Below are 10,952 nucleotides of genomic sequence, written 5' to 3' on the forward strand. Positions count from 1 at the left end.
AATTTGAGAACCATCTAAATTAGATACTGCATTCAAGCTTTTGCCAGAATATGGCATCCCATTTGATGTTTGATAGAAATCGAATCAGTATGAGAAGACATCTTTTTTTCCACATTGGGTACTACTAGAGCTTCAACCTTATAGGCATTAGATGGCCATATGTTAGATTTCCACCGAAAATAAAATGATATCGCTCCAAAAGATCAGAATGCCAAAAGGTCCTTGGCTGTATAATTCACTGAGATGATTTAATTTGCATTCTATTATTTTCTTTTCTCCCTCTTTTTCCTTATTTTTTATTTTTTGGGTAAAATTGTGAAAAGTAAAGCTAAAAATTTAATAAGACTGTTAAAATTGTCAAAATAGAAATACCAAGGTCTGAAAGCTTGTATCCAATGAATGTGCTAGTTCATGTTCGAACAAAATTATTGGAGCACACCCAAGTTCCATGTGTATAGTTTTTGGAAAAAGAACTGCTCCGTTATTAAGAACATTTAATCTTGAAAAGAAATTCATCCATGATTAGTTCATTATCTATTCTAAATTTTTTATGCCTGATCTTTGTTTCAACTACCTCCCTTTTTTTCCCTTTTAGTCTTATTTGCTATGTTGGGGCCTTCTTTGGGTTATACTTAGTCTCATGCGGAGCTTTATGGGAAGATTAAGAAATAACATTTCCTGTATCTAATATTTAATCTTCCATTATTGAACTGAGAACTTTTTTCAGCTTTATGTATTTATTTTCATTGTCAGTTGTGACGTTGTTTTGTTACTTAAATATATATAGGCACACATACATACACTACGTGGGAGGATTTTAGAGACTATCCTGAGCTTAAGGTTTTTTGTCTTCCAATATGGCATCGTGTACAAGCTGCAGTTAACTGGCCCAGATACTTCTTTCACGGTAAGAATTCATTCCTTTAGTATCTTTTTTGTATTTTAACATTGTTGTTATGGTATGATCGACTGAAAAATCATCAATTTCATCTCAACATAGATGAGCTGCAAGCTATTGGAAATATATGGCTTCATTAAAACCTCGATGATTGCTGTATTTGTTTTTTATATAAAATTGTTTATCAGTGGTTGTTAATTTCATCAAGTATCTTTGCATCCAAATATGCAAATAATTTTTTCTTGAATGTTTATCTAAATCATTAGATCTTTGGGGCAATAGAAAGACGAAAAGATTTAGGTCACGGCTGAAACCTACTAGGAGGATTTAGGCATTGTTGCAGAAAATTCCTCGCAAGATCATAACCTGTCAGCTAAACAATCCGTATGATTATTATACTCCATAAATCAGTAATTTATAAAATCTCCCAACCAAATAAAAATAAATTAATTCCTTAGCACATTTTAAACAAAGATAAATAACATCATTCATCCAAGTTTTAACTAAAGAAACATTTTTAGCAAAATCCATCAATTTCATGGAACAATCTATATAACTTATCCAAAAGAAATAGCTGTAACTAAAGCTCATCAATTAGCAAGATTGTTGGACTTAATTTTTTTTTTTTTTAAACAAAAGAAGCTCTTCATAGCTTATCTATTTATAATGGTGAAAGTGCTGAGCTGGACAACAGTAAGCTGTAATACACAATATATAAGGAATAAAACACTTAATGGTATGAAAATATTTTGATAGAAAAATAATATCAGAAAAGCAACTATGAGTAGTAGTCTATTAAAATGTAAATAGTATACAAAGCAAAGTTCGTCGTACCAGTCGGTACCGTATTGTACTAGGCATACTGTACCGTACCGGGCATACTGTACTAAACTGGTATGCCTCGCCGTCTCGTACCGTGCCGATACTCGGTACGCTTCGCCGTCTCGTACTGTACTGCGTATCGATATTGTAATAGGATGATATCTATACGAGGTCCGGTTCTAAGATGGAAAACCTTAATATAGAGCATAGCAAGTCCGCAGTACTGGCAGTGACATCTATACCGGTAGGTGCTGGTACGGTATGGTATTGTGCCATGCCGTTCTAGCTTGAACTGACAGGGAAGTCGACAAGGGAGGGGGAGGGGGGAGGGACAGGACAAGAGGAAGGGAGGTAGAGAGCGAGAGGGCAGCGGAAAGAGGCGGAGGGAGGGGGAGAGAGGGAAGAGAGGAAAGAGGGAGAGGGAGGGATGGAGAAGGAGTGGGAGGGAGGGATGGAGAGGGAGTGGGAAGGCCGGCGGAGTGCGAGCGAGGTAGAGGGAGGAGCGGGTGAGAGGGCTTTTGAAGCCCTCTCTCCTCCACGTTGTTGGAACAAGGGTGGAGTCGTCAACCACTGCCAACTTTATTGTTGTGCAACAATAAAGTTGCCCATTATGACTTGGGTGTCATGGTTTACAAATACAGAAATAGCCTCTTCCCATGCAAGGGTAAGGTTGCATGCTTCTAATCCTCCACAAACCTTGCAATGGTCGGAGACTTACGCACTAGGCCCAAGACCTAACAAGATTTGAGAAATCCTTTATAATTAGTAATTTTTTTTTTAATCTCATGATTAAAAGAATTTAACATCTACAACAAGAACCCTAAAAAGAAGTGAGGCTTGTTGAATTAAATCTGACCTCAAATATCTCGAGTTTAGAGCTTGCAACTCTCGGTCAATTCTATTTCTTCAAGCTCAAAAATTTCTCAAAATCTTCAACAATATAAAATTTAGCACCGGCCACAAACATAATAATAAATCAAGAAAAGTCACATTTTCTCGAACCTAATGAAAAATCCTACAACTTATTTCCTCCTAAATCCCTAATATTTTGTCAATAAGTTTGTAAATCAATAGTTACCTTCACCCTTGAAAACATTTTCTTGTTTCAAAACTTTTGATTCTCCAATGAAAATCGTTTCAATACTTGTTTTCCGTTAAAACATTTTTTTGAGACATTTGTAGGGTCTAACAACCACCTTTCTACCCTTATTGCCACCGCATCCCTAGAGGATGAGTCCACCTCTTGCCCATGTCGCAGGAGGTGGTACCATTCGAACCAAGGTCCACCGTACTGGTATCGGTCGGCGTACCGGTGGCCGGATTGGTACGGTACCGGTCCGGTACGACCATAGCGCGAGGCGCTATGGTACGGGCTCTGTACCGGCCGGTTCGGCTAAAAAATCGGAAAATACCGGTTTTCATGTGGTTCCGGTACCGGTCTAAGACCGGACCGGTACGTACCGGCCGGTACGAGCCGGTATGGCATTCCATGATTCGAACTAAAGTTCAGTGGTTGTTTTCAAGGTCCGCCGTACCGGTACCAATCGGCGTACCAGTCCGAACCGGTGGCATACCGGTCCGAACCGGTCCCGTACCGGTTCTTCAATAATAAACTACCAGTACCGGTCCCAAGCCGGTCCGGTACGTACCGGCCCATACCGGCCGGTACGGACCGGTACGGCAGACCATGGTTGTTTTCCTTTACAACTCTCAAAACATTTTCTTCTTCGTCTCTTTCGAACAATGACACTCTTTTATTTTCCATCAAAAATGTCTTAGTGAGTTATTAGTCATTTAGGACTTCTCTCTTACCATATTTTCATTCATCAATCCATAAATTAGACTGGAACTCACCAAGCCCATCATATTAGGAATGCATGACTAACCCAAGTTCAAACAGTCATATCATACTCATTTTAGGACGAAGTAGGTTGAAGTTGTGCTTGTTTTGAAGCTCTTGAAGTCTTGTTTTGTATAAATTGGTTTCACTTAAAAACTCGAAGTGGTTTATGAATATTGTCTGTTAAAGGTCAGTGTGTCATTATTATTACATGCATCGAATTAATTCCACTAATTCCTAGAGAACTCTAAGTACTACACAACTCACATTTGGACAATAATTTATGCAATATTATAATTAAACTATAAAATTAATTTGAGACATGCAGGGTTTTACACAATTTCAACCTTGATTAATGATTAACATAAGTTCATTCAGCTATAGAAGAATATTGCATTGTTCACTTATGTATAACTTGTGTAGTATACTAGACAAAGCCTTAATCCCAAACTGCTTGGGGTTGGCTACCTGAATCCTTTTCCTCTGTCTCGCTCTTTTTAGGACTACACTTTCTGAAAGTTGCAGAGATATCCAATCCTTCCTTACTACTCCATCCTATATAATTTTCAGTCTAGCTTTACCCCTTTTTTTCTTATACATGTATGAAATGACTCCATAGTGGTATATCCCTCCATCTATATTGTACATGTCCAAACCATCTAATTTATTCTTTCATCAATTTGTAATCGATCATAAATATGAAAATAATCACTTTTAGGAACTTTGTTATCCTCAATTTTCACTGCACCTTCATCTCTATTTCTAATATTTATCTCTAATACATGTATTCATCCTTAATATCAAACTATTAGATTCTAATGCACTCCTTCATAATTCCAACTTACAATTAACTCTGACCTTTGTTTCATCTATTAAGATTATATCATCCGCATGTAGCCAGTATGGAGAAATATTATTTTGAATATACCTAGTATGCTCATCCATAGCTAATGCAAAATGGTAAGGACTTAGAGCAAATCCTTGTTGTAAACTTATCATGATTGGAAACTCAATAGCATTACCATCAGCAGTTCTCACACTAACTACTTTGTTGTGCATGTCCTTAATTATATTAATATTTCTAGTGGAAGCCTCTTTCCTTTCTAATACTTACTAGAAAACTCTATAGGGACTCTATCAAATGCTTTCTCAAAATTAGTAAAAAAGCTATATGAAGATCCTATCTCTTTTCTGTTTATTTCTCCATTAGCCTATGAAGGAAAAAAAATAGCGTACATAGTCAACCTTCTTGGTGTAAAACCAAATTGATTCTCTAATATATGCGTCACACCTAAATCTTACTCAATCATCCTCTGCCAAACTTTCATACTATGGCTTATGAGTTTAATACATAGTAGCTAGAGCAATTTTGAATATCTTTATTCTTACAAATTGGTAATATAGTGCTCTTTCTTCACTAAACATCTTTTTGGTCTTTAAAATTTTATTAAATCAATTAGTCAACCAAATTATTCCCATGTCATCTAAACACTTCCAAATCTCCATAGGGATTCCATCAGGTCCAACCACTTTTCCTATTTTCATCTTTTTAATAACCCCCTTTATCTCAGATACTGTAATCCTACATGCAAGGTATGTTGAGCTGGCCTGTACCGGGCAGTTCAGCACGTACCGTACCGGTACCGGAGCCAACCGGTACGGTTCGGCCGTGGAAAATGGTTTCGACCTGGTACCGGCGCGGGGAAGAACAAAGAAGAGGAAGAAAGAGGAAGAAAGAAGAGGAAGAAGAGAAGAAGAGGAAGAGGAAAAGAGAAAGAGGAGACTTACCGGTACCGAGCCTTGTCGGGGCTTGCTCGCGGGAGAAGAGCGGAGAAGAAACGAGATGGCTCGGAAAGAACATCCTGCGCGGAAAATGAGTCACAAAAGAAAAACGGCGTTGGGTTTCGTGCGCGGTTTTAAGTGGAAAATGAGGGAAACGCATTTCACCTGCGCTAGGCCGCGCGCCCGCGCTCGCATGCTACCCCGAACCGAGTCGGTACGATACGGTACCGGTATCATATCGATACCGGTGCCCACCGGTACGTTGGTACAATTGGCATGGCGGATCTTGCCTACATGTATGTTTAACATTTATATCCGTAATGGAACTAATAAGTCATCAGTAATTGTTTATATGGCTTTCATTAAATTGTTAATCAAAATATCTTCTTCATCTTTCTTTGATATCATTCCCCTTAACCAAAACATTTTAATTTTTCATCTTTGATGCATTTAACCTAGGTAAAGTCTCTAGTTTTTGTTTCTCTAAGTATTACGATCTTATAGATATTTTTCTCTTTATTCTTAGCTTCTAACTTGCAATATAACTCTTCATGCACTTTGAATCTAGCCTCCTATACCACGTTAGCTTCATTCTTAATCACCTTGTAGTTTTAGGTAGATTTCTGTAGCACTCTTTTTGCCTTAACCGCTAACTAAATTTTCTAATTCCACCACACCTTATTGGATGGGTTTCTTCGCTTTGTTTCTCCTAATACCTCTGTATCCACTTTCTTAATATTGTTAGCCCTCTTTTTCCAGATGATATCGATTTTCCTATCTAGACCCTATTTTCTTTCTTTCAATATTCAATCCTTGAAAGCCATTTATTTCTTCTCGCAAATTTCACCACCTAGTCCTCAATTTCCTATTTTCTTTAGTCTTTCTCTCACTTCCTATTATGCACATCCAAAACCATCAATATACAAGGACCTCTGTCTGCTGGTCGGTCGGTAATCGTATTTCTAATAGATATGCACTATATACTTATATCATTTAGAGCATGATTGATTGTATGCACCTACTACCTTGGTATAGTTTTGTCCGCCTCATTCAGTCACTTGGTGTAGGTGATACATAACTGTAACATGGGAAATATTTACACATGCTAATTTTTCATTTTTAGAATCTTTGAGTTTCCATAAAATGGATTAACAGCATAAGGCCCTAGGTGCATCTATTGATTGACTAACAACTTTTGTTCGTAAGATGTAGGTAGCCAAGTTGACCACCTTCATGGCATGGGCTGATTTTGGCAAAAAGAAACATATTTGTTTGCTAACTGGCAAGTGATGCCTACATTGATCTTCCAGCAACTCTCCTTGGTTATTTACTAAGCCTTAGTTATTACACATGAAAATCTTCTCTTAACTATTTAACCTTGACTGCAGGAAAGTACTCTAATTTAATAGTCCATAGTGTTAAATAAAAATTTTGATCTACCTTTTGATAATGTCATATATCATTCCTCCGTCATCAACAATATTGTGAATGTACGCCATTGAACATAGCAAGTAGCAATGCTAGCTTTAAGATGAAAGATTGAACAGCCTAGTTTAGTATTATCCTATATGAAACAGCCTAGTTTAGTATTAAGATATTATTCACTTTTTTGCTAGAAGAGCCTAGTCCTTGCTCCAAGTACTCTAGTTGTGTTTCTTAGGAATGAAAAGGAATGGAGTCAATATATAGATATTATTGACTTTAGTAACTCCTTTTTTAAGATGATAGAACCTCCAATAATTCCTTTTTAAGCACGTGAATAGCTGAGAAAAATGCAGCCAATAAATATTGAATTCAAATTGTCACCACATTAAAAAGAGAATCTGGAGTAGTATTCCCCAAAGACCATGAGGTAAAAATTTACATAGGAAATAAGACATACAATGTAATTATTTTATGGATAATATTTTGAGCCGTATGGCTTGTGGGTAAGCAATTAAGCATATTGAAATAAAAGAGTTTGTATTAAGGTTTGTCGGATTGGTACCGGAGCATGTACCAGTTGGTAACTAGCTTGGTACGGTATGTATACGATAACTGTACGGTACCATACCGAGCTAGGGTATACTAAAGCGGGGAGAATGAGTGGGGAGGAAGAGAGGGAGGGAGGGGACTCCTGGAGGGTGAAGAGCAAGAAGCAGAGGGAAGGAGAGAGGGAGAGTCGGGGCGCTTTCCTGGGTGTCAATCGGCATCGGTCGGTGTTGAGGAGGTGGGGGTGAGAGAGAGATGAGTGAGCAAGCCAGACGAGCGAGCGAGGCGAGTGACAGAGTGAGCAAGATGAGCAACCAAGTGAGCAAGACGAGAAAGCAAGCATTCTTTTGAAGATTCAGCCAAACGCAGGGGAGAGAGTTATGAACGGTGACCATCTCGATTTGGTGATGGTTCAGTTTGGTATAGGTCGAACTGTCCAGTTTGGGTTGGTTCGGCGAACACTTGTTTGAATACAAGTATAGCTGGCAATTTCTTGAGCTTAATAACTAATTACAAAATGCTTCAACACCCATATTACGCTCACTTAGGAAACATGATTTTGCATTTTTCTGAAGAGTGGTTAAAGATTGTGTTCTTGAGGCCTTTGAATATGCTACTTATGTAGCCAATTTGTATGGTGCATATGCAAATTCACCTTGAGAGGACCACAGTATGGTCTTTTATTCAATGGCTGGTTTTAAGAATCTTTTAAGCAAATCGACTTATGTAAGGACAAAATAAGTGTTATATCAACTCGTTTTTCTTTTTTTTAAAAAAAAGGAGGATCCAGTTAACTTGTGTTGTATTTACAACGATACATATTTTAACTTAGTGGCAATTTTCCTCTTGTATACACAAGATTGAGTTTGCTTTTCTGTCAACCATCTTGTCTAATCTAAATATATTGTTCAGTTTGTACATACCCATGTGCAAGTTTCATGTCATACAGATAGTTACTTCATAACTTGACATTTTGTAAATTGAAAGTCACCCTTCTCCCCCTGCTTCAGCTCCTGTTGACTTTTCCAGATGTATGACCGTTGAACAACCCCATGATGAGTAGAAGTTCTTAATCTTGGATGTCTTTTATTTAGCTGCACAGCACAAAATGTTTAGTTTTGCTGGTGTCCATTTTGAGTTTCATAAATGCACCTCGTTCCCTAAGTCACCTGGTTTTTATGTTGATAAATAATTCAATAGCTAAGTCAGTGTTCTTTAACGTCATATGAGTAAAGGTTCTTTGAGGATGCCAAATGGAAAAGGAATAGTTGGGCATTTCTGGCTCCCAAATTTTGCGGAAAGTAGAAATGGAAGGAAAAGGAGCAAGAGAACATGTTTGTGAAATTGTGATTTCCTTGCTTGGACATTCAATTGAGGGACTTCACGAAGAGTTGCATACAAAGGGGAAGTTGTAAAAATTCGAAGAACCATTAGGGTTTTAATAAGGTAAATGACTAGAGATTCAGTAAAGCTTATTTGACCTTTGCCATGAAAATGACATTATTTTTATTGAAGGAAGTGCCAATCTATAGATTTCTTTTGTGGGAAAAAATGATCTAGAGCAACATATTCGGACCATCTAATATTATGCTTTCTGACTTTTGATCTCATGGATACAACAAATCTGCAATATAAATTTTGTTCTAGACCGTGCCTTTGAAAACTGACTTTGGTATATCATTTCCATAGTGTTACTTTTATGCTTCATAAATACAGCAAACAAATAATTGGAATTATATTGTTGGTATCTCTGTGTACTTGCTGATGCGGTTAGATTGATATTAATTGTAATCGAAACTTTGTGTTCTTTCAAAGCGAAGATTAACAAATTATTGTCTGGTGTAGGTATATTGGTTGTCATGGAGCGTGTTAGCTGTGTTATTTTTCCTTTTCCAGGTCTGTTAGTTGTACTTCTTAATTTCAAAAATGCTAATATGACATGATGAATCAGCACTTTACACTTTCTCCTTGTGTTGTTGATTATCAGGTGTTTACCTTCAGCCAGAAGGCATCTGTAAATTTCCAGTTGGTGCTGCGCCTCATCCAAAGCATCTCATTCTTGCTTGTATTAGCTGGTCTAGTTGTTGCAGTTGTGCTTACAGACCTTTCCGTGGTAGACATCTTTGCTTGCATCCTTGCATTTGTGCCAACTGGGTGGGGAATCCTTTCTGTGAGTATCTTGGCTTCTTCTCTAACTGTTATGTTAGATTAGTATCATCTTGTGAGTTTGACTGCTTTTTCTATTTATCTTTTGTCATCCACTTGTAATTGGCTTTCTGAATCCTCCATGCCATTTGTTCCTAATAGTGAGCCTTCTAATTTTTTGCCTTTTCCTTTTCTCTCTACTTCTGTCTGCTTAATTCTTCTGTTCTCCTTCACTTAAATGGTAACTGTATAACTTCGTTACAGCCCTTTTGGTCGCACAGTTGCACATGACCATCAGTTCATTAGTTTATTCAATCTTTCTGCATTTTGAGGCTTTATCTATTTTATTTGTTGAGCTCTCTGTTTGTCCACATCTTACTTTACATGCCTTTACATTCTTATCTCTGGAGTCTTTCATTTTGTGTTCGATTCTCTTATCAAAGACTACAATAGTCAATACAACATTGGTGGGCTAATGTACAACCATTCAGTTGTATTGGTGGGCTAAGATTACAAAAATGTTCTCTTCCCAGTTTGGATGCTGGTTATGTAACGGTTAAGATGTGATTATCAGTTTGACAAGAGAAACAGGTGGCAGAATGGTGTGTTATCTTTAATTGGTCAGTGTCCCAGAAAGGTGCCTAACCTGGCTTAACTTTATTTCATGGGAGAGGGTAAAATAAAGTTAAACATTGGAGCTCCCTCTTCTCTCTCTTTACTTATTCACCATTTTGTACAACTTATCCCACTAACCCTCATGAATGAACTAAATGGGAAATAATTTTAACCCATGGTTATCTGATCAGGGGGAATGGTCATAGGTACCTCCCCTAGTTAACTATTTGGGAATCAAATGATGCCTAAATATCTCCTCATATCTTCATCCTTCTATCTTTTCTATGTGACATAGATCTATTGTCTAAAAAAAAGAAGTTTTGGATTACTGTTAATTTGTCATAAAATGCTTATGTGGTCCACTATAACTGTGCCATTGCACAAAACGGACTAAATAATCATTTTAGTCTAGTGAGAAAGACGTTATTTTATTTTGATATATGTTTTCTCCTCTCAATCTTTTCATATAACAGATGAAAATATTTGTTTGCCATCAATTTTGTTAGAGCTTCAAAATAAATTTGGATTATCGGGATAATCTACAACATAAAGCCCATTTTTATATATGCTTGCAGCATTAACCAGTTGTTTATTGCTTAATAATGTAAAAAGTTTCCTGACTCTGACATTATATGCTTGGTTAGTTTTTCAAACCATGCAGCTTGAGTTCTTCAGGAATCGACCAAATACAATTGCATCATACGAGACTTATCATTAATGAATAACTTGCAGCCTAGAATGACAGACAATCGAACCGACTGAAGTAAAATTGTCTCGACTCGTATGGAGACATGAATGAGACTGAAGTCACATGACTAACTAGTGTGAAATTAGGCACAAATGAGATGCAAGTCATATGCATGTGAAAATAGGGTAATG

The 10,952-nt window shown here is 37.2% G+C and overlaps 1 protein-coding gene across 1 annotated transcript in view; it reads left to right on the forward strand.

Moving 5' to 3' along the window:
* GSL10 (glucan synthase-like 10) overlaps positions 1 to 10,952 on the forward strand; it is a 110,914-nt gene that overhangs the window by 99,116 nt on the left and 846 nt on the right. The window contains exons 49-51 of the mRNA XM_088717641.1: positions 788 to 907; positions 9,159 to 9,209; positions 9,301 to 9,483. Coding sequence (XP_088573767.1) covers positions 788 to 907; positions 9,159 to 9,209; positions 9,301 to 9,483 — 354 coding nt within the window. The remainder of the gene's footprint in view (positions 1 to 787; positions 908 to 9,158; positions 9,210 to 9,300; positions 9,484 to 10,952) is intronic.

Source organism: Phoenix dactylifera, chromosome 3 (genome assembly GCF_051530095.1).
Source record: "Phoenix dactylifera cultivar Ajwa chromosome 3, Ajwa_hap1_PhDact_Kaust_v1.1, whole genome shotgun sequence".
In the NCBI taxonomy this organism is placed as follows: domain Eukaryota; kingdom Viridiplantae; phylum Streptophyta; class Magnoliopsida; order Arecales; family Arecaceae; genus Phoenix; species Phoenix dactylifera.